Source organism: Platichthys flesus, chromosome 5 (genome assembly GCF_949316205.1).
Source record: "Platichthys flesus chromosome 5, fPlaFle2.1, whole genome shotgun sequence".
Taxonomy (NCBI): Eukaryota; Metazoa; Chordata; class Actinopteri; order Pleuronectiformes; family Pleuronectidae; genus Platichthys; species Platichthys flesus.
This window is the reverse complement of record NC_084949.1, coordinates 10,068,595-10,092,775: the sequence shown is the minus strand read 5'-3', so window position 1 is coordinate 10,092,775 and position 24,181 is coordinate 10,068,595. Positions and strand designations below refer to the sequence as shown.

General features: G+C 41.0%; 1 protein-coding gene across 1 annotated transcript; it reads right to left on the bottom strand.

The window, feature by feature from the left end:
• Window positions 1-308: 308 nt before the first annotated feature.
• On the bottom strand, window positions 309-23,964 carry LOC133953598 (complement C3-like). The gene is made up of 43 exons (XM_062387583.1): window positions 23,837-23,964; window positions 21,324-21,519; window positions 21,036-21,198; window positions 20,819-20,913; window positions 20,373-20,461; window positions 20,019-20,101; window positions 19,824-19,911; window positions 19,002-19,104; window positions 18,680-18,800; window positions 18,354-18,469; window positions 17,342-17,488; window positions 16,593-16,692; window positions 16,389-16,483; window positions 16,106-16,297; window positions 15,780-15,935; window positions 14,357-14,486; window positions 14,156-14,224; window positions 13,743-13,940; window positions 13,256-13,376; window positions 13,065-13,153; window positions 12,818-12,957; window positions 11,734-11,946; window positions 10,496-10,559; window positions 10,314-10,403; window positions 9,980-10,186; window positions 7,424-7,499; window positions 7,120-7,279; window positions 6,907-7,002; window positions 6,398-6,548; window positions 5,520-5,605; window positions 5,083-5,160; window positions 4,540-4,695; window positions 4,381-4,443; window positions 4,149-4,230; window positions 3,926-3,974; window positions 3,743-3,833; window positions 3,548-3,637; window positions 3,356-3,458; window positions 3,087-3,176; window positions 2,504-2,596; window positions 2,286-2,369; window positions 678-822; window positions 309-565 (listed from the first exon to the last, which is right to left on the bottom strand). Exons 1-43 carry the CDS (start codon window positions 23,911-23,913, stop codon window positions 424-426), a joined length of 4,977 nt encoding a protein of 1,658 aa, XP_062243567.1. The 5' UTR covers window positions 23,914-23,964; the 3' UTR covers window positions 309-423.
• Window positions 23,965-24,181: the final 217 nt, after the last annotated feature.

The window sequence follows — 24,181 nt, the reverse complement described above, 5'->3', positions numbered from 1 at the left end:
ACAGACTCACCTTCAACACGTCACCTTAATACTTGTCCAACAATTGAATCAGCTGATTTAATGTTCATTAAAATTTTATGAGAGGATGCTGCATCACATTCCCATTGCATTTTTATTCACAGTATTTGTTTGACCAGATTTTCTTTTTTTAACCAATTTAGCCAGTAGAAGCACAGCATTTGAGTTACAGTAAAACTGTCTGTTATTATTGCTGCAAATATTAATTGATCCATAGTGTGTGAGTTGTCTTAAAATCTACATCACAGCAGATGACAGAGTTTGATTGAAAAAAGAAACTGACAATGAGATTAAGACCATTACATTTTAATTAACACAATGCAGGTATTAAGGTTTAAATCCTTCACATGTTACAGCAGCAAATAAGAATGATTAAAAAAAGAATGCGTTTTCTCTTGTGTTACGCTACTGCTGACATCCAAAGACCTCGTACTGCTGGACCATCTCCTCTAAGCCCACACACGTTGGTCTGTGCTCCTGGACTTGACACTCGGCGTCTGTTGGCCAGTACTCAATCCAGGTTCTTTCCCCGAGCACGTACTGATACCTGTGGAGAGCAGAGTGAAATACCACATGTGAAAATATCATGGAACATGATGTCGAAAAAGTGCTGAAACAGTAAATGGGAGCTGCAGTTGTTTAAACACAAAGACACTTACAATTGACGTTGTTCGTCTCTGTGAATATCCTTTGATGTGCCCATGATGAGGTACGTTTTGTCTTCGCCCAGATCTAAAGACTCCCTGCAGTGTGGATAACTCAGGAATGTGCGCTGTTTCCCCTGAGGTCCCACGTCGAAACTTCCTGCGATTGAAATAAATGAGAGAAGATGCTTTAGGATTGAATTGAGAGCTTGTCATATATCCAGCTAAGAGATCTTCTGAACATGGTTATAAAACATAATGACATTTATATCTATGACGCCTTATGCTCAAACTTATATTCAGCCTATGGATCTCTCTAGCATAGTTATAAACCATAATGACATGTTTATATCCTAAGGCGCCTTGAGTCTTATGCTCAGACCTTTAAAAACTTTTTCCAGATGTGTTCTGTTAATTTCCTCCCTTTTTTGAACGATTCTTTGAACCGCTTATGGAATACTAAGAGAAGGGAGTGTTCTTCAACAGGTCCTTAAATCTTAGGAACGACACATTCCCAAATTTAGTCAGAGACTCTATGGGTGACATCATTTTATCTCCAGGTTTGAGGTAAAGAACTCCCCTATAAGAATCGTCTTGCAAGAGGTAAGTCAGATTTTCATCATTCGACTTGTGACGTCTCCGAGTTTCTAGAGCTCGTCCTGACCTGTGAAACTTCTTGCAATAAACATTGTATACATGCAAGTTCTGGGTCCGCGGTCTCCTTCCTTCAACAACAACATCGACAAGACTCTGCTGCTTGAAAAAACACAACAAGCTTAAAGGAGATGTGTAGCATGAATGAATAGTGATTAATTGTGGGGGTCTAACGGGGGTTTACATGCTGTTGCTGGGTTGTACCCCCACTCTTTTTTCACCTAGCGATGCAATTTAAGTTAGCCTGCTGCTAGGGATAGTTTTTTTAACTTTGCAAACAGAAATCAATATTTTCATCTGCCCCTCAGCACAAAGTTAAATTCAAATGCTTTCTTTAAATTGGCAATTATTGCTCCATGTGCATACAGAAACAACAATGCAGAAAAAAAGAGGCCCTTTTCAACTGGCCAAAAATAACCTTAAAATTCACTAATGTCTGGCTTTTATCTGCAATTAGAATGGATTCAATCTATATTCACTTCCAGGGCAAATGACTAAGCAGTAGACACTGGTTTTACGAGGCTCTTATCAGCAGTGATGAAAACATGACAGCCTAGTGAATGCGCTAATTTGGTAAGACAGCAAGATGAGAGAGCAGCTCATGTGTTGGTTGTGACGTCAGACATGCAGAACAACGAAAAAAACAAAGGCCAAAATTTTTGTCAAAGTTGAGACGGCATTAAAGAATAGATGACAGACAAAGAAGTATTACTGTGGCAACGAAATGAAAGAAATCCACTGGTTCATTCACTTCTCCACCTGCCGAACTGACAACAGGTCTGTCTACAATCTAATCAAAATTAAGTATAGGCAGAAACCAAAACAACAGATCAATGCAAACAATGTAGAAAAGACAAGATCCTGGTTTTGAACCTTGGTGCAAAGTTTTCTATGAAAACGGCCTTAGAAAAAAATTCAATAAAAGGTGATTTAAATTTCCGATGGTTCACAGAGGAGCTAAATACCTACCTTCTTTGATCACTTCCAATACCCTCATTGTGTAAATGTCAGTAGACAAACCGTCTGTGAATTTCTCCAGTCTCACTTTGTACACTGAGGACAGACAAGATGCAGATTGTTACCTCACATATTTTTTATTTAACAATCACTCACTTACACAAACAAACAATATGTTAAGGTATAAATAAATCTCAACTCAAGTGCAGACCATTGTTAGTGCATCTTACCGAAATCTATTTTGCTGGTAGGAGTAGTCTCACAAGATTTTTCTGTGCGCAGATCATTGCTGATCTTTCCTTTCTTCTGCATACTGCAGTTCTCTGGAAATAAACAATAGGCACAAAGTAAATACACCAGTGATGATTTGATTAATTGAGAACATGTGTTGGTGTATGGATGCATCGACCGGAGAAATCAGCTTCTGGAGATTTTACTGTGAGCCACTTTCCACGACCACCTCCTTCCAACTCATTTAATCTTCACCCAAATTGAATTACATGCACTACATTAGTGTCATGTGTTGAGCGTGTCTCTGCATGTTCTCACCGTGTTTGCGTAATATTTCTTCAGTTACTGTGGCTTCCTCCTACAGTTGAAATTTAAGCAGGAGATTGTAGGTGTGAATGTGAGTGTGAACGGTTGTTGTCTCTGTATGTTGACCCCTGATTTATCCAAGGTGTACCCTGCCTTCGCCCAACGTCAGCAAGGATTTGCTCCAGCATCCCCCGTGACCCTCAAAGGATGAGGGGTATAGACAGTGGATGCATGTATGAATGGCTTTTATCTTCAAAGAGACACCACCCTGTTTACCTTCGGCACATGTGCACTCATCGTTTCTGCAGAGCTTCAGTAGCTGTCCAGCTTTCCTCTCTGGATGATAGAATTTCACACAATGTCTTTCTGCAATGGAAAATAAATATAAGTGGCTTACATCAGTGAAAATCAACTTTAAACACTTACTAGGATATTTTTTGGAGTGTGTGCAATTTGGTGCAGCTTGATTGAATTATGGCGACTGCTAGGCCCTGGGGAAGGTAAGTACTCTACTGAGTGTCATCCTAAGTGTGTTTGAGGCTTACGGTCATAATATTCATAGACAGAAACAGTGGCTGGCTGTAAGACGCCCACTTTCATCGTCTGGTGAATCCTAAATGTGATCTCCTCTGGTCGTGTGTGAGAAACCTGCGGAGAAATTTAAAGCAAATGTGATGTAGAGACCGAACAAGATCTAGAGAAAAAGGGGAAAGGGGGCATAAAGGCTTGCCTCTCACCTTGTCCATGTAGATGATCAGTGAGCCTCTTTCTGACAGGACAGTGTTCATCTCATATTTTGAAATAGTGCGGGCACGTCCTTTAGACAACTACACACACAAACAAACCGTGTCAGTCACCTTTCAAAACCATTAAATATGTCCTTTCTCACATTGGCTCTAGGTGGGTATGTGTGTATCTGTAAAAGCTCTTACTAAGTCCAAATCATTAGTGTTGACGGTGAAGCCAGTCAGCAAACCAATATCCAAGATTGACATGCTTGCATCTTGCTCCTTGTCCTTATATCTGTGTAGGAAATGTACAATATTCAATGAAACAAGACGGTTAAACTAATATGAAAAACACTTCAGTCAGTATTGTTTCATTACTGTACTTACAAAACCTCTATTTTCAGCTTGTATATCATCTCATCTGCATCCTTTTTGTCTGGAAAAGCAAGATAACACACAAGCATTAAATCCTCTCCTGGCACAATGATGGGGACTGCGCTGGAAGAACACAGTTTGCAGTTGCACAAACAAAATAGACGCATACAAGGAGACAAACAGAGAAAATGACGAATGATCACAACAAATAAAAATGAAGAGACAGGCAACTTACCTGGGATGAGCTGCACTGACATGTTGAACTTCTGACAGTCGCTCTCCTTCTCTTTAGGTAGAGCATAATACAGTGACACCATCTGTCACACAGAAAATATCACATAAATTGGCTTTTGTCGTACAAACTTTGTTGACACTGGGTAATAAATGTATCTGGTCGGATCTGGGATCAATAACAACAGATACACAGCAGATGATAGCGCGAAGAACAAAAAAGACATTTTACTTACTGTCACTGTTGCTTCTCCTGATCCTGTGGCAGTCACTTTCACATCCTGGTTTATATCATTGATCTGAGGATATAAAATACACACAAGTACACACTGGATCAGCAGAGGAAACGAAAAGAAAAGCAACATGCAAGTTTGTGTGTGAATGTATGTACTCACTTTAGATGTTCTTGTGGTATGGCTGTTTCCCCGGTTGAAGCTAAACTTGTCAGGCTTTGCCCTGCCCGGCAACAAGATATCCACATTCAGATCGTACGCTGGTTCATTAGCACTGGCCCAGTACTCTGCTACTGCCTGGTACACTATGATGGTAGCCTGGAGATAGAGAAAGAGCGAGGGGGAGAAAATAACACTTTTAAAAACCAAAGATATTGTTCATGGGACCAGATTCATTTACACAACATCAAGTAAGATATAAAGTTCATCTCAATTTAATCCTTGGGGCAATTTAAGTTGTCAATCTAATCTTATTTTACCTCCAGCTTTTCTTGTTTTAGTTGATTCATTTGTTTTAATTGATTCATTTGCTTTGAATAACATTAAATGAACTGTAATTTTGTACATTTTCTGTACTCAGCTATTTTGTAAATGAAGTATCAACCTAAATATATTCCCGGGCTAAAGTAAAGGTTGAATGAATGTATGGAAATTCAAATGCGTGATAACTAGCTAGAGGTGCATATGGAGAGAATGCTTTGTTACCTGAGTTGATCCAAATCCTCCGCCCACCTTCTTCTGTTGGTTGAACCATCTCACAATATGTCGGGCTTCTTCAAAGGCCTTTATCAACAGAGGGGGAGAAAGGGTTGAAGTATCTGTGAACGAGCATCTGTTTTTGTTGGGTTTTCAGAAGCCCACCATGTAAATTAGTTTTTTCTATCATGGCAATTCTTCCTTGCAGAGACTTGGTGCTCGCCCGATACAAGTAATCGATTATCAGTGGTTAGCAATGTTAAAGAAAATTGCAACCAGCATTAGCACAGGCAAACAGCCCATTCCAAATTGTTATTTCAGAACAGGCACTGCGCTAGTCTGATAATCCCTCCAGCCTTTTAATGAGGAGGCATGGCTTGTGACTGTTATTGTGTGTATCTCGACAGGCTGGTCAAACACACATACTGTAAGTGGCACATGCTTACCTTGACCTTGACCAGAGCCAGAAGAGCGTAAGCTGTTGCCTCCAGTGTGTAAATATGTCCCTTAACTACAGGCCAGTGGGACAGGTCTGAGGGGGGGAAAAACAGACAAAGCGACTTTTTAATACAAAGAAGAACTTGTGACAGACTTCAGTCACTGAGAATATCTAATTTTGTTTAAAAAATGAAATAAAAACAAGAGGAATTTGAAAATGTGAGCAAATACAAGCTTATTTACATAAAAATTATTATTAAGGCAAATACAAATATTTGACCTTTAGTTTTTAATATGTACATTTATGTTAAATATTTCTGAAATAAGACTTGATATTAAACTATAAATATATATATACTTTACAGACAACAATGTTTGTTTAATGGTTTGCAGGATTATGAAAAACCATTCAACTGATTTTCATGAAATTGTGTGGATAGGCGGGGCATGACAGAAGAAAGAAAATATTAAAATAGTGAATTTTGGTGCACAGTTGGATCGGGGGACTGGTCAAGTTTTTTTTAATTTTACTTTAAAGTTTAAAGTTTTACTTGGACATAATTGTTGATATCTAAGAGAATAATCCATGTATCTTGATGAAACCAATCAGACTTTTGAAACCAATCAGACTTTTGAAACCAATCAGACTTTTTAGGGGACTAATAGTCATGAGTCATTATAATTTGGTGAAGATGCAAAAAAAAATCTGGTTCTAGTGAACTGAAATGTGGTTTCAGAATAGGACTGTTGGGCTTTGGCAGAGGTATGTGTTATATTATTGACTTAAATCTTCCCATTATATCAATGTTGTTTGGGCTCTAATTAATTGTGGATGTCTTTTATATTTGCTTGTACACATCCATTTAATATTGTTGTGTGGCAGCACCTGGAGAAGCGAACTTGAAGAGGACTTCTCGGTTCAGTTTCCCTTCGTTGGCCAAGGCGTACGATGTCATGGCAACAGCATATGGGTTGGTGAGGCTGGCCAAACGCCTCTCCAGGTACTGCACCGCTTTCTCTACACTGCCTGGAAGACTCTGGGCGTCAGGAGAGGAAAGAAGAAGATGAGGGGAATCACTATAATACAACATGTTACACAATGCATTGAAAGGAGTAGAAAGTACAGATATTTGCTGATACGTATATTTAGTGGTAACCCTGACCCTAACAGTGAAAGTACCTGAAAATGAATCTACTAAATGTAATCTACTAAATGTAATGTAATGTAATTTTTGAGCAGCAAATCTGCCACAAGCATTATAGTAACTGTATGTGCCGTGCAAGAACAGGAAGGTTGACAGGAGGGGCAGGTGTAAATAAGGGAGGCAGGGCTCAGCCAATGGTTTCTTAATGAGAAGTGAGTAAATTAAGAAATACAAGATAGCCGGTACTCACACTAACAGTGGCAGCACATATAGTCCGTGACTCCTGCATGGCGATGAGGATGAAGGCCGTCATGGAGGCATCTGAATCGGAGCCACGCACATCACCCTACACACACGCATATGCCCACATTTTATCATATTTGTATATGGTGATATAATTTGAAATGTTGCTCTTCTTGTCCATTAAGTTGAAGACTGATGTTGATGAAATTAGTGTACGCACAATCATCTCTCCGTGGGACACCTTTCCGACTTCTCTGAACACGCCGTCAGGTTGTTGCGCTTTGAGAATCAGGAACTTCACAGCGTCACAGATCACGTTGCTCTGCACTGCCACCAGACTGTCGGCCATGGCAAACACCTTGGTAACGTACGCTGTCAGCCTTAGCGAGGGGAGAGGGAGTAATCGTTCAGTTCTATACATTTTCTAATGTCTCTCATAGTATAGTAGAATATACGTTTGGAGACATTATACCACATATTCGAAGATGTTTATGTATGAGTTCCTAGATGTTATAATGCCTCACCAGGAGCTACTTTGGCGTTTGGCCCACACAGCAAAAGAGCCATCAGGTTTACGGAAGGCAAGCTCGTTGTCGTAGCCTGAACACAAACAAAACACACATACGCTTTTACTGAATATAACTGATGGCAGTTTTGTTTGTGAGAATGTATGTTTCTCCTGCCATCCTCTGAGTAGTTACTCTGGATGCCGTGAAAATTAACCATTGTGAGCAAGATATCCTTGGCATGTCAAGACCAGGCTTTCCACCTCTTGTTTTCCCTTCCCCCACTGTGCTCTTTCCACAGGTGGCTCAACCTGGAGCTGGGAGGGGCCTCTTGTGGGATACCTTCGCAGCTGAGACTCATCTCATCAACTCCACCTCCACTCCATAAAACCTCAGCTCATCTCCCCTATCTTTGCCGGATTCGTCCGTTCACCTGTATGATTCAGCTGCTCACCTTCCTGGTTCGACTCCTTCCACAGAGTTCTGCCTGCCTGCCTGCCTGCCGGTTTATCTGCCTTCCTGACTGCCAGCCTTTTTTGGACATTCCAAATAAACCTTTTTTCTGCCATCAATCTGGGATGTTCCTGGTCTGCACTCTTTTTGGGTCCGCTTAAAATAAGATCTTAACAGAACGATCTGGCCAACATGGACCCAGCAGACACAACACCGGATTCCGGCCAACTACTTCATGCTCTAGCCAGTCAAGGAGCTCTTCTTGGACAGCATGAACAGCTTCTCCAGGCCCTCACAGACAATAACCGCTCTCTGGTAAAACAAGTTTCTGAATTAACTCTCGTTACTTACCTCTCTTTGTGCTTCATCTCCAGCTGATGCTTCTCCACCTAATCCTGCTCCCCCAGCCTCAATACCACCTGCTCCCACTGCTAATCTAGATTCCCTGGCTACCAACCCCGAGCCCTTTAATGGAGATTTTGACCATCTGGATTGCCATTGCTCTGCATCTAGACGTTTATTGAGTCTCCGTCAGGGATTAAGGAGCGCAGCAGACTACACTGTGGAATTCTGGACCTTGGTAAATGATGCTCAATGGGATGAGCTTGCCTTAAAAGGGGTCTTTTTGAAAGGATTAAATGAACTGCTCAAAGATGAACTTGCTTCCAGGGATGAACCTGAGAGTCTCAACTCCCTGATTTCTCTATCTATCAGGTTGGACAATCACCTACACGAGCGCCGCCAGGAAAAGTCTTCTTGTACGCAGCCAGTCACAAGCCCTCCCCTTGTGCCCAAAACTCTCACCTGCTGAGAGGAATTACGATGTTGGGGACAGGTAGTTATTAGCGGTCAAGTTAGCTTTAGAAGAGTGGAGACATTGGTTGGAGGGGGCGGAGCAACCATTCGTAGTTTGGACTGATCACAAGAACTTACAATACATTCAGTCAGCTAAAAAGCTAAATTCCAGAGAGGCTCGGTGGGCTTTGTTTTTCAGTCGTTTATATTTTTCATTAACTTACAGCCCAGGTAAGCTTAACATCAAGCCGGATGCCCTCTCCCGACAACATATGTGTGAGATGTCCAATACAAGTTATGAAACCATCTTACCTCCCCTCCTGCGTTGTGGCAGCAGTGCCATGGGAGATTGAAGAAGAGATAAGACGTGCACAACAGAATCATCCTGATCAAGGTACAGGCCCACCTAACCTTCTTTTCTTCCCAGATTCTGTCCATTCCCAGGTCATGCAGTGGGCTCACACCTCAAGGTTTGCCTGCCACCCTGGCATTAGCCGCACTCTCTCTCTCCTGAAGAGACACTTCTGGTGGCCCACAAAGGATGCTGATACACGTTCTTATGTTGATGCCTGTTCTTTGTGTGCGAGGAGCAAGCCATCGCACCGTCCTCCAGCCGGCCTTCTGCATCTACTTTCTGTTCCTAACCCATTCACAAATAAACTATTAACTGACCATGTTTTCCGTCTACAGGGCATACCAGTTGACATCGTTTCTGGCTGTCTGCCTTTTTTTGGACATTCCAAATAAACCTTTTTCTGCCATCAATCTGCTGTGTTCCTGGTCTGCACTCTTTTTGGGTCTGCTTAAAATAAGATCTTGACACGGCAGGATTCACTGCAGGCGAGTGGGTGGGACTAACACGCAAAAGATACAAAATTAGAAAAAGATAACCGATATTTCAGGATGAAAAAGTCGTGCCATACATGTAGAAGAAACTGGCAAAGATGTCAAAAGAGAGTTTAGTGATAAAAGACAATGTTGATATGCTGTAAACAACTCCGCAGCAGAATTTATGTCACATCTTGCCTCTGTCTGCTGAACCAGCCCCCCCCCCCCCCCCGAACACTCAAAGCGACACAAATTTCTGTGTTGCTGTGAATGAGTCTGACGGAGAATCTCCTGCTATGTTGTTCATATGTGGAAGAAAAACTTGGGAGAAGTACCCAATTGTGTGATATTCTCTTGAGTTCAGGTCTGAAAGCAGCTTGAGTGTTGTAGCCCGAATATGTGGAGCAGGGGTAGCATGTTGTGTCTTGTTTGTATTGATAGAAGTTTAGCCATAGTAAAATAAGGTATGTGCGAGTAAATACATCTGAGTGATCTTACCTGTCTTGATATGCTGGAGGGCTGTATTTCGTTTCTCAAAGCCCACAGCCTCCCACTGGTTGGTTTTGTCCAAATAAGTGGTTGCAATGAGTGGTAGGGTCATGTGGATCATGTTCTGCTCTCCGCAGCCTGATGGCTGGTAGATGAGGCTACCCATCGACTGCCCACTGATTGCGTTCTCTACCAGTGGAGCAATGTCTTCCATCCCTGCAGGCACACACACCAACAGAAAAACCAGTGTACTTTTAATCAACAGGAGGAAACATGCAAATAAACATGAATTCATTTTACGGGCATGCGATACACGCAATGTCCAAATGTACCATAATCCCACCTGTCACAGATATCTGTGTGCTAGTAGGTGTGTTCGGAACCAAATCTTTCCTTGGGATTCCACTGTTGATAATTATCTCTTCTTTACCTCCTGAAGAGAGAAACAGGATGAATTCAAGAAATAATGAAAACACAGTATTACTACATGACTATCATATGCAGCCGTTTATGTGATAAACTCACCGACACCTTTCTTAGAGGGGTCTAGTGTTATAATCTGTGGCTGTTTAACCAGAACACCTTCTGGCTGGAAAAAAAACAGGAGAAACAAACATTACAAATCACATCTACTTTTTAAGTAATATATTATACTGGTTAACAATAAAATACAGAGGTGTGTGTCTGTTAAAATATTCAATCCGTATTTGTCTGGTTCTTCTGCTCAGTTGATGTTGCATTTTGAAAGGGCTGATACAGTTTGCATTTGAAGTCAAAGTAAAGCCCTAAAAGATTTCTGCTTCACCAAACTTACTTTACCACAGGAGATCGCTGTTTGTTGCCATTTATTAAATCACTAGTCATGAGTATTTGGCCCCTGACAGCTATATGTGTGAACAGCAATAACTTTTGCATTTGATGAAATATAAAAATGAGGACTGCATTGTAGAATTTCATTTTCTTATGACACAAAAGCTGTAACCCAATTAAGGGGCAGCAAAGCCAACGAGGTAGGTATACGAGTGGCTGGGCTGCAGTGAGCGCAGCCATTGTAGCTAATGATGAGATGGTAAGAACAGGACAAGCTGGTGACACAAAAAGGAAATCCTTCCCAGACCATCTGATTCAAGCTGGGCATTTGCGAACTTCATGGCTCAGAACCTTCAGATTTGATGGCAGGGGTTGAATGCTTTTATAGAACCCGATGGAGTTATTGGGAATGATATTGACACACCTAATGAGAGCAGGATATGTTACAAGTTAAAATGGCTACATACAAAAACTCAGGTTACACTGGTTGCAAAGGGCTGAAAGCAGCCACACAGTAACAGGCCTCAGGTCGAGTACGTGTAGGCAACCGGCTGCATGCTGAGCGTTATACTTGCTAAGGTTCTGCCACTTCCGGTAAACATAAACAATGAGGGAGACCCTCAAGGAGATCAACATTTAGCAAATGGTAAGATCAAGACAGAAAAAGATATGACACATCATACAAATAATTCCAAGCCTGGTCACACAACTTGTTTACAGTACTGCTCGCCATTTCTGTCACTAATGATGTGGCCCTGATGACGAGCCCACTGACCCCATTAAGGTTTGTGACGCAGAACATGATGCACCAGGGGGGGGGAAGGCTAACTCCTCTTCAGGCAATGGGAAAGGTGTCATTCCCCTTTGTAGCAGGTTTACCTGTCTTTAAAAACATGCTAATACCTGCTATATGTGGTGCAAAAGAGGTATATTACAGAGTGTGTTTCTCTTACCACCACCCGCAGCATCTTCTTGACTCCATCATTGAGTGATGAGTCCTTAACAGCTGCTTTGACCTCAATGCTGAATTGTCCTTCCTTCATGGGAATGATGACGAAGGGGACAGATCGTGTGGTTTGCTGCCCGACTCTGACCTCCTGACGATACCTTGCACGTTTAGAAGCCGCGCTGCACACATGCTCCTCCTCAAGCAGATCCACACGCACCTTTAGAAAGACACAAAGATACATCAATGAGTGAGGTATATGTGCAGCCGGTCAAAGATCTGCTTCAAGAAGATGTGGATCTTCCTAGATGATTCCTCTCATATTTGACAATTTCAGGTACGCTTCGATGTAAATAAAAGAAATTAACAACAATTTAATGGTTGAAATTGATGTTTTGTCCCAAAGAACATTTTGACCTAGAGAATGCGAAGGAGCCATGTCAGCCACTACTACACATATCCAGGGTTTCTTCAGGGTTTCAAAAGTAAGATTTAGACCATAATGAATGAAATTGAAGACTTATGTCAATTACGACAGAAACAAAGGAATATTGGAATCATAAAGAATGAAATAGCAGAGTAAAGAATAACCCTGGAAACACAAACTATTTCACAAACTACAGGCAGTATCAGTGTACTGTGACAAGCTCTGAACAAGGGGTTTGTAGAATCAGCCAACAGTCCCATGTTGGTCTTGTTTGTAGTTTTATAAGGGCTTGCTAATATCTACATCAGAGAGAAAGAACTACACACAAAGAGATATAAGAAACTATGCATGAAGCCAAAACATTTCTCTCAGATATTAAAAATGGTAATCTTAAAGTGCAACTGATTTAGAATTAAATGACCTACCTAAACATATTTTAGACTTTGTGTGTTGCATTTGACCACATTTAGGACCCTTTACAGCCTAAAATTCAACCAATTTTAGACTTTGTTAGACTTTTCAAGATCCCACAAAAAAACCTATGAAAGCCAGGAGCAACAACCACCTAAATATCTACTTTTGCTTTCTTTGACATCAGTGAGAAAAATTATCATTCTCTCATTGACTCCATCATGAAACAACAAAGCATCGTGCTCAGACTTACATCGATAACATCAGGGGTGTAGTTGTGGAGGATCGCCTTTACTTCCAGCTGCTCTCCACGGACAGCAGAGTAGGGCAGTCTGAGATCGATGAAGAAGTCCTTCCGGACAATCACTTCCAATGGTTCGCCAATGCAGATTCCTTAACGATGAGAAGGATAAGATGAGGTGAAACAGAGAAGAAAGAAAATTGTGGATGAGAGAGATTTAAGATGATTGTGGTACGACTGAAATTCACAGAGTCCTCACCGTGGGTTCTTGACAGACTGATGCCAGTGAACTGCCAGGTTGTGATTGAGTCTTGCAAAGGAACGCTCTTCACAAAGGATGTGGAGTCACTGAATCAAAAAAGAAAGTGCACGGACTCAGAGAGGTTGTCATCATTAGTGGTGTCATGAACGGAGTACAATATTTTTGAATGTCTATTTTAGTTGCCTCACCAGTTCGGTGTTTGTTGTGGGCAAGGAGGCAGTTTGATGTCTGACCACAGCCAACTCTCAGGGAAATTGGTGCGAGAAACAATTTCATTGCTGTCCATGTAACTGTTGTCGTCCTCCTGACCTAGAGAGTCATTAACAAGGAAGGTTACCACTTTGATTGTCTCACAACCACAAGTCTGACCCATAGATCTTAAATAGAGATGGACACAAAAGTGAAGCCTGCTGGTTGCCACCTGGTGGCTCGCTGCAGTATACGGGATACATCTGGCCTCCTCTAGAGGCTGCTGTTGATGACATTTCTTAAACTCGACATTTCAGTGTCACACAAATAGAAGACACCGACGAAAATGTTGACATTTTGGATTTGAATTTCTAAATAGTGGGAGAAAGCGGAGACGTGTCGTCCATCTTTATGTACAATCTATTGTCTGGCCCTGGATGACCCACCCAGCCCTCTTCCCCCCTTCCCTCATCACCCATCTCTTACTGCGGGCCAAGTCGAGCTGATACTGCTTCAATTCGCCTCGCAGGTTCTCCACCTCTGTGCAGCAGTGCAGGAAAGCCTCAGCACAGGATGCACCGTCCGAGATGTACTCACTGCGCGTCTGACAAGTGTATGACAGGGGGGTCTCCCTCATGCCATCCAAACAACACTCACGCTGCAGTTCATCGGTATAATGACTCACTGGAAAGAGGGTTGAGGAGAGACAGAGGTGAGAAGGAATGAAGTATAAAATGAAAGGGGAGCTGTTTGAAATAAAGCATTTTAAATTAAGGCAAATTAGAAACAGAGATACATAAACTAATCAAGTCAGTCTCATCCACCTTACGGCAGTTCACTTTTATTCAAAATTCAAATAGTCATGTGTGGACTAGATAGTTTAGAGTTGTGGTTCTTACCCAAGCTGGTCGTGACGTGCATTATAGTGGGAGATCGTTTCCTCCTGGTGAGGACCGGACATTTCCTCTCTGGAAATGCAACACAGTCTAAGTGTTAAACGAAGCCACTGACGGAGGATATAGTTTGGCTTTGATCTTGACGGTTGGATGAAATCAGTTTAATGTGAGAAAGGAAAACAAATTTGAGAAAATCGGTGTCACCTTGTCTGTAGGGAGTCCCCGAGGCAGTGCTGGACTCGAACAACAGGCCAGCATCGTAGAACACACTCAGACCGTCCTTCCCTCCGCCGGGTGTGCAGCCTGTGTCGTATTTCTCTACAATGTCCCACACCTGAACAGTGTGGAAGTCATTTACACATAGGGATACAAAGTTGCGGAATTAAGGAAATAAATCAAGTTCTGAATCACCATAAGAAAGAAGTATTTATAAAGTGCATCAGCAGCATGATGGATAACTAGAGTATACTGGATATCCATCACTATACATCTACATTATTACCTCCACCAAGGAGGTTATGTTTTTACATAATCTCCTTGGTTCCGCCCCCCGCCCCGCTCACTCGCTCATAGATGCACACATGAGATCAGAGGTCATTTAGGTGAAGCAGCAGGTCAGGGACAAACATGAGACAGTGTTCAAAAAACAAGTTGAAAAGAAAGTACGATGAAGCCTGTCTTGCTCTTGGGTTCACAGTCAATGGGGTAGGAGATGAGGAGAGTCCTGTGTGTATTTTATGTCTGAAATCTCTATAAGACCCAACAAATTAAGAAGACTCTTAGAAACATTACACCCCAGTCACATGCATGTGTTCGTTTTGGTTGAGCTTTATCATCTTAGTAACAAAGTGATTATAAGTGAAAATATTTGACCTCCAAAGTGGGGCTTGAGAGAAAAAGTTTGAGAACCACTGGTCCACTGGTTTGTTTGATGGTGGATATTTTTGTCAGCAAGATTACGCAAAACCAGTGAACCAATTTTCTTTTCTTTTCTTTCTTTTTTCATTTGTATACATACTATAATTTCTAGACTAACATATATTGGGCCTTGGCGGAGGAATTGTTACCCTCAAAAATAAGATGCTTTCACACATGGACTGACTACGAGATAATCTGACCTTCTCCAGCGCGGCTGTATTAGAGAAAGCAAATGTCTGAGTAAGAGACTCGGAGCTGGATATCCAATGAAGGTTCACCGGCAAACAAATGGGAGTTTTCATTACCCTTCTAACACGTGAAGGATGCAAAAGGGAAAAATACAAATATCCCAAGATGAAAAATCGGTGCCACACACGTAGAAGACCCCGATGAAAACGTGAAGAGAGATTTTGGTGATATGGTCCGATGCCACTGTCAATGTGCCGTAAACAAAAAAACGAGATCTCTGCAGCCGGATGAATACATTACATCCTGCGCCTCCCCTCACATGAACGCTTCAGAGATTGCTGTGCTGTGTGAACATGTCTAAGCAGAGAATCTCTTTCTGCGTCATTCATTCAGTATGAAAGGCAAACTTCGGAGTTCATGTCTGAAACGACCTATACTGAAAACTTAAAAAGGGCACATTTTTTTTAATTTACCACTTTTAGAAATATTTCAAATGATAATGATATAATAAAGAAATTGCCTTTTTCTGGGTGAGGCGGTGCTTGTTATTGAGAACGTAGACGCCTTTGTCCACTGCTACCAGTCCCACCAAGGCGCCTGGATCTCCGGTGACCTTCAGACCAAACATCCTGCGCGGCTCGTAGGACGGAGCGGCTCTCGTAGATTCCAGCTTTAGCTAAACATGAAGGGAAGGGTGATGAATGAGGGAGACGAGCAGTTTTGTTCTTGATGAAAAACACATAAAAATGTATTCCAAAAATACAGAACCAACTTTTTCACTTTCTGCTTGTCTTTTTTCTTCTCGTTATAAGTTTTACTCTTTTTAAACAGTGATGTGAGTCTTACCGAGCCCATGCAGGTGTCCTTGACATCCACCCACACAGAGTCTGACACCACCTCATTGTCAGTTAGATGATAATAGGCTATGATGCGGAATGATGGCAGCATGTCTTTGGTGATGGGAACTATCAGGGCAATCAACACTTGGCCTCTTGTCTTGTAACGGCCATGTTGGATCAACTGACCCCTGCTCATGATCTAGGGGCACAGATTCACACATAAGTACTTGAAAACCAGAGTTTATACTTTACATAGGTCGAGGCGTGAGGCAGAGAGAAACATCACTCACCAGGTATGTGATGTCACTGTCTTGAGCTGATTGCTTTTTTAGATTGAGGTTGACTTTCAGATTGTTTCCTAATTCCAGCTCTGCTGTATCCACACCTACAATAATGATATTTTGCAATGAATGTGAGACACTGAATAGTTTATGGCGCAGACAGTAATTCATCATCAAAGCCTTGTCCTATCATCTGAAGTTATTTAGACTTACCTATGTGGATGAAGTTTTGGCTTTTAGTGTTGTACTTCGCAGCTGTCATGGTGGCTTTTGCTTGCCTCTCAGGTGAGATACGAGGATCATTGGTGTTGGCCTTCAATTTGAGACACACATGGTTAAAAATAAATATGCATAAAAGATCTCAGCTCTGCACCGTCCTGTCCGATCTCATCCTATTGTTGAATGACACTGACAAGAATAGACGAAGGTTTTAAAATCCTTCTCCAGAAGTTTATTACATCTTTAAAACTCTTTGTTAAAAAAAAAGACCTTGTGTCACTTTAAAATGGCTTAACTGTAACACTTCATCTTCCTTCCTACATCCGTGACTGGGATCGGTGAATATGCTAATATGACCTCTGCGGTGGAGGAACCTATTCCAGCTACTGAAACTTTATCCACACTACTATGCTATACTAAAATGATCTCTGTCAATGTGAGGGCTTTGGCTCGTTTCAGGAAAAAAATCCCATTGAAAAATAACACATATACAATTAAATGACCACATACGCTTGCCATGCACATGCGGGTTTTCCTTCACATGTTACCGGTTGTATCATTGTACAATGCAGAATTTAATAACACTTGTAATTGATTATCCATGATGTGTTCTACACTGGAGGCCAAGGATAATGCCGTCTGTTTTTTCTTCTGGAATAGGGTCATGTGATAGGCGCCTGTTTCCAAACGAACTGTTTCATCTAAGGAGCAAAAATTAAAATCAAGAAACTTCAGACACTTACATTTATCGTCAGTGTTGAAACTCCGGCCTCTGTGTTGACTGTAAGCTTTGCATAGCCATTTGCTGCGGTAATACCCTGCACCTGACCTGGATTCACCACCACTGCAACACCTTGTGCCGGAGTTCCATCTGGATCTGTGACTTCCATCTGTCATCAAGGAAACAAACAGCCAAACAATGAGAAATATTCACCTGTATTATCAAAGCATACAGTTAATCACATCTTATTAAGGGCCAACAATCTCTATTACATACTTTTGTATGCAGTGTATGTACTGTGCAATAATAGACAGAACAGAACAATGGTGAATGTTAGCACAAAATTAATTAGGACCACTCAGATCTGGCAAGCAGGAGCGGACTCTGCCCAAGTGCCATCATTCCAGGCAGTATGTGGGCTGGATGAGAGTGGGACAGTGTAGGCCAAAACAATTTTGCTATGTGGAATTAGAATAGTTAACCTGTTGATTTGAGTAGGAATTATCTAACCTTTAAAATACAAACTCAAGACAACAACAAAAACAGAAATAATAATAATAATAATAATAATAATAATAAAATATTAAGAACTATACATTTTATTTCACTGCGCCTTGACAACCAAAGACACCTTGCGATATATTACAAAAAAACATGAATAATTTAAGCAAAACCAAACATTGAAATTGGATTAGTATTTTTTTCAGGGTTTTTTGTACAGTCAGTTCAGACAATATTTGTGATTGCATATATATTATCCATAAATATTCTTAATTATACAGCATAGGTAATTTTATTTTATTTCAGGTTGCCTGGTGAAAGCTGATAGATCAAATTAGCTTGAACAGCTAACTTGTTTACAGTATTTTGTCTGTGGAATAAGGAGCACTGTCTCCAGCAAATACATAAACACATGAAATGAAATGTATGAATTACTGCTTGCCCTCTGGAATATAATTTGTTAATGTTGCATCATCGAAATATAGAATGTCACTGTCCTTTTATATAATTGTATAAATCTGTCAGGGCTTTACCGCAACATCGAAGGTCATTCCCGGTTTGAAAAATTTGGGCGTTTTCTTGAAGTGGATGGTGTAGGGTGATGTGACAATCTGGATACCTCTCAACTCTGCCTCCACCATCTCACCACCTGGGCAGAAACACAAACACACCACCCACCCACAGCCTCATTACATTTGTTCACATTCTAAACTGAAATATAAAAATTGTCATTTCTGATGCACATATCCTAAATGAAGTTTATATTTTTGCTCATAGCGTGGATATTTCTCAATGACATTGAATAAGTCCTTGGAGCTGCTGAATCAGACATGCTAAACTCACAGTTTGTCTTTCTTACCGCTCTCTGTCAGCACACTGACGGCTACATATATCGGACTCCCCACCAGTTTATTGATATCCTGGAAGGTCTGTGTGATGTGCTGTCTCTTCAGTTGGACCACCCCAATACCATTCTCGATCTAATTTGACATCAAACATAAAAACGATTAAACAAAGTATAGTGGCCCAGTAGAACAGTAAGCAAACAGTTGGAGGTACTGGTCAGTCTAGCTTCATTCTGAACATCATGAATATTGAATATCTGCAGATAGGAATGTGACAGTACAATGAAATGCAATGCAACTGGCAAATTGGCAGACAGAATTATAGTATGTGCTCACCAATATTCTTTGAAGAGAGCTGGGGAAGCTTATCTTCTGACCATCATACTGAACCCCAAATACCACGTATGCTGTGCCACTCACCTCTTCACCAAACAGATAACTAAAAGCCAGAAGCAAAGGTTTAAACCCACAAAGAAGAAAAACTGAGCGGTTAAAATTTGGATCATCAAAATGTGAAAATAATAATCAGATTTTTATAGCGCTTTTCAATGCTCTCAAAGACGGTTTACAAAAATAAGGAAAATATCAATAAACTCTTAAACACAAATAAAAAGTAAATAAAAAACTTAATCAAAACAATGGCGGATCCAGGGGTAGGACCAGCGGGCACCACTTGCCCCAGTTGAAATCTGATTGGGCCCTGAAGGGACCATGTCCTTTAAGTGGTCTTTTTAAAAAAAAAATTTTTATAATAAATATGAAAACGAGGTCAGTTATTCACTATACTTACAACAAATTTAAAATGTTAAGATGTTCACTTTCTCAGCTGTTTGAAGAACACAATGTTTTTGAACAAGAAACACTTTTCAAAATATATACAATGATAAGTGGCTTTGCTTAAAGCTATCGAGTCAAACAAGGAATTCTTAAATGTGCAGCTTACTGGGACAAGAGTAATGCATTGATGTTTGATATTTAATTGGTCAATCATGTAAATTGTGGGCCCTTTATGGCCCCTGCTTCAGAAAACTCCTAGATCCACCACTGAACAATGACAACAGACTAAATCAGCAAAAGCTCTAACAAATCCTCTAATTCAATCACTCCACTAATGACAACTCTTCTCTGTAGAAACACAAAACAAAAACCTTCACATACGTAGCTTTGATGTTGATGGTGAGATCTGGACTGTCGACATAGAAGAAGGAGCTCGAAGGCGTCAGTTTCACCTCAAAACTGGGCAGCACTAAAAAATTAAAATGTATTATATCAAGTAAGTTTTTGTGGAAGTAAAAATTAATGAATGCTTTTTAGGTTTTACAGTAAATAATGCTTGAGGTAAAAGGGACTCACCATATTCTTTGACCTCGAACTCTGCAGAAAAGCTCTCCTGTGGGTTGCTGTGGAACTTAGCGACAACTTTCCAAAGTCCAGGGCTGGATGCACGCACACACACACACACACACACACACACACACACACACACACACACACACACACACACACACACACACACACACACACACATACACACACAGATGCAGAAATTTGAATAAGATGAGAAAAACTGCATTTAAAGTACTCAGGTTGACTCTCTAATAAATCATGAAGTCTGTCCCTGTTCTGTTATTTCTGTCAGTCCAATAGACAACAGCTGTCAGGTTGTAAATAAAGATTAATAAGCTGACGGCTGCCCAAAATACTAACCTGACAATTTCAGCGAGTTGGTAATCTCCAGAGTGGATCCCTGATTTCAGAGAGACTGGATCCAGAGGTAAAACGATGCCTTCAGGAGTCTTAAAATTAAAAAATCATTGTACAACCATTAACACTGAACACTTATAGTGAAGTCTAACAATACAAACAACCAAGAGATTTCAACGACATCCCTCCGTGTTATCAGCTCAATGACGGACACTGGGCTATTTCAACAATGCTTCTTTACTTGTGCAATGATGGGACGACTGTTACAACAGATCCCTTGAAACTTGAAATGTTTAGTCTGAGGAACAACGTCCACTGAAGGTATTTTTTTTATTTTTAAAATCAAAGAATTTGTTTCGAGATGATGGTGAAATCTAGGTAATGATGTGCCATTGAGTTGATTATAATTTCAACTTTTTTTTGTAAAATGCGAAGTTAAAATGCAATACCACAAACTCAATGGAAATTGAAGCTTCGCTTTGAATTTGCTCGTCCCTCTCCACCGGCTCCATGCCGGGCGTCACTGCAAACATCCTGAAATGAACTGACAGGAAGAGAGACAGAGGTTTATCTTACAGTGCAGCCATTCATTAAGTAAGAAAAATTGATGGCCTACTTGCAGAGATATTGGTGAGTTTGTCAGCGCTGAAGTCGTATTGAACTGACCTTTACTGTTTGGGGTGTAGAGGGTCTTGTCAGTCTGGATGAAGATGTAACCAGACTGGAAGGACACCATGACGACTTTCTCCAACAGGCGGTCGGGGAACTGAGCTTGCAGGTAGACGTACTGCTTCACTTTGGGGTCCTTGCTAAAGTCTCCAGCAGGGATCTGATGGCAGCATGTAGAGAAATCAGTGTGTGAACGAGGAGAAGAACGAACATGTGTGATGAGCATTTCTCTCGGACTTCATGTTAGAAAATGATGCAGAGTCACAGCAACAGTGGTTCACATACCCTGATTTGTCCCAGTCCCTGGAAGTGTCCTGCACTGGTAAGCGTCACAGATGTGGTTGCCAGCCTTTTGTTCTTGGTTGGATGGTTCATCACGTTGATGTCGACCTTGATGTCTCCTCCTGTGCAGTCTTGACACTCCACAAAGACATTTTCTGCCGTTCCTACGCGCAGCAAGTTGGGGGCAGACATCACCTTCCTACAGAGCAGGAGGAAAAGACAAAGTAAACAAACAAACTGTCATAATGCCACAGTGTAATCTAGCCCATCTACAGCATGGAATGATGGCAATTGAGCGATCTGCTCCTGTTTGCTCAATCTGGGCCACAATTAACCCACAGCAATACTGCAAGTCAACCAAAGGTGAGCCGAACTTGTTTTGATTTGTTTGGGCCATAGTCACCATTTACCATATGGGCCACTAAAGTTCTACATCCGGATGACTTTTTATCTACAGCACAGCAATTTGGGCCAATTTTGCTATATTAACAGTGGGCTATTTTGGGCTCATATCCATTTTGTCCAGGCCACACGAAGGCCAGAAGTGCGGCAGTTGCCCACGTCCATTTGAACTGACACTATTCTCCCTTTTTACCTAAAGGAGGTTGTGTTTTCATCTGTATGTGTTTGTGTGATTGTTTGTTTGTAGGCGGGATTATGCTAAACTACTGGACAAATTACCACAACATTCTGTGGAGGGATGTGGTGTGGGTCAGAAAAGAACCCATGAAATCTTGACACATTTGGAAAACATAAAAAAAGGACAAAGGTCCACCATTGAAGCAGACTCATTTCTTAGTCTGACAAATAGGCATAGTAAAGTTACTTCGGCTATCTTTGACAGCTTGTTGTACTATTTGGATTTGACTATGTCCGATTAGATATTTAAGTTAATAAGCAAACTTAAATGGGTTTACTCACGGGCCGAAATGACCTATTACTCGTCACTGAAAGCAGGATTTAAATTTGGCATGTTTTGTATGATTGACTAAAATGATATGTTATGTAATGAGTAGATTCAAATATCTATACATATAAATTCCTGCAAATGCATTGAATTGCCCAAGTTTTGAATTAGTTATATTTTAATTCCTGCAGCTATTTTAATAGCTGCAGGAATTTTCCTAAGATGCTTCATACACTAAAGGTCCAACGAGGTAAATGATTCAGTTCAGTGAATAAAATGTTTTAAAACAGTCTCCGCTCTGATTTCTTTGACAACTCACACTCGGCTGATGTCTATGAATGTGCTGACTGCACGTAACGGAGATGGTTAAACGTTACACCCGACTCGTCCACTCCACTCTGCATCTGACAATCAGCTTGCTGCTCCCGCACTGCGAGCTTCACCCAACAAAATCACGACTGTTTGCTGCCCTGGCTCCTAAATGATGGAACTAGCTCACCATTGACATCAGGACAAAGGCAGGCTAACCCATCTCTTCGGACTACACCTTGGTTAAGAAGAGAATGTCTAATAACAATCCTCAACTCTGGTATTTACATATATAATAAAAAAAGTAAGTTTAGTTGCACTTATATGTAGCACTTTCTAGTTTGGCTTTTTTTTTAAGCTAATTGTACTTATGCGGTTCTTGCTGTTCTGGGGTTGTTCCTCATGGTTGAATGCACTTATTGTAATTTGCTTTGGATAAAAGCAGTTTACTGATTGCATTTGTAAAAGAGTCAAGGCCCCATAGTGTGTGTTTTACCTTAATATTGAAATGCTATGTGATGAAATGTAATGTAATGTTGTTCAGGAACTTTTGGACCTTGGCAGCAGTGTGCGCGCTACTGAGTGCTGTCCTAGTTTTGTTGTTTGCTTTTCAGGCACCAACCTACTGTCTCAGAGTCTGTGCTAAAGCTTTTATTTATCTAAATTACAAGTTAAACATTTCATCATGTCTCTGGACTTTGTTTGCTTTGTCCTTTCTAACACATCACTTTGCAAACTCAGGACAAAATCCATCCTTACTGACATGATTTAAAAAACAACATAACCTTGACTTATGAAACTCTAAACTGGACAGTGTAACAACTGAATTTGTTCACTTCTGAAACCCTCTCCATACCACAGAGGACCAAGCATTAAACTTGGGGGGACAGAACCTCCTAAATAGCTGCCCCCTCCCTGTGGAACTCCCCTAATTTATCAGGCTTCACCGACCTGTCCACTTTCAAACCGCTATTCAAAACTCACCTCTTCAGAACTGCCTCAATGTAAGACGATGTTATGTTTTTATCCGAGTTCTTTCAAAACGCTTTACAAATAAGATTTATTAATAATATTATTATTATTGTTATTGTTACTATAAGTAAAACATGTCATATCTCTCTATGAGAACAAAAATAGGGGGGGGGGTGTTCTGGACTCTAAAAGTGAATGGGTTCTTTCGTTGCACATGTACAATTGGAAATCCACTCAGTATGCATTTGCGTTAGCCTGCTGAAAAACAAATGGACAGGGATGAAAACATAAACTCCCCAGCAGACGTAACAAAGACAGATCTACTCACAGTGGAGCTCCATCAACCAGTGAGGTGACAGAGGCAAAGGCCAGCCAGGCCAGCAGCCACAATGGAGTCCTACTCATCCTCCTCGCTGATTCTGTTCTGCTGACAATGTCGACTGTTGCACTGCCGCTCCCTCCTTTTTATATTCTCGCCTCCCTCCTCTACTCACCAGCCCCCTTCCAATGTTCTCTGAACACATGTCAACACAAACACAACTATACAATTTCCCAGCAGCAGTTGAGAAATTGTTCAGTTCCGATAAAGGTTATCACCTTTGTGAAGAAAAAGATAAACATAAGAGAATCAATACTGGTCAACAGGACCAACTGATGCAAAATATACTCAGAA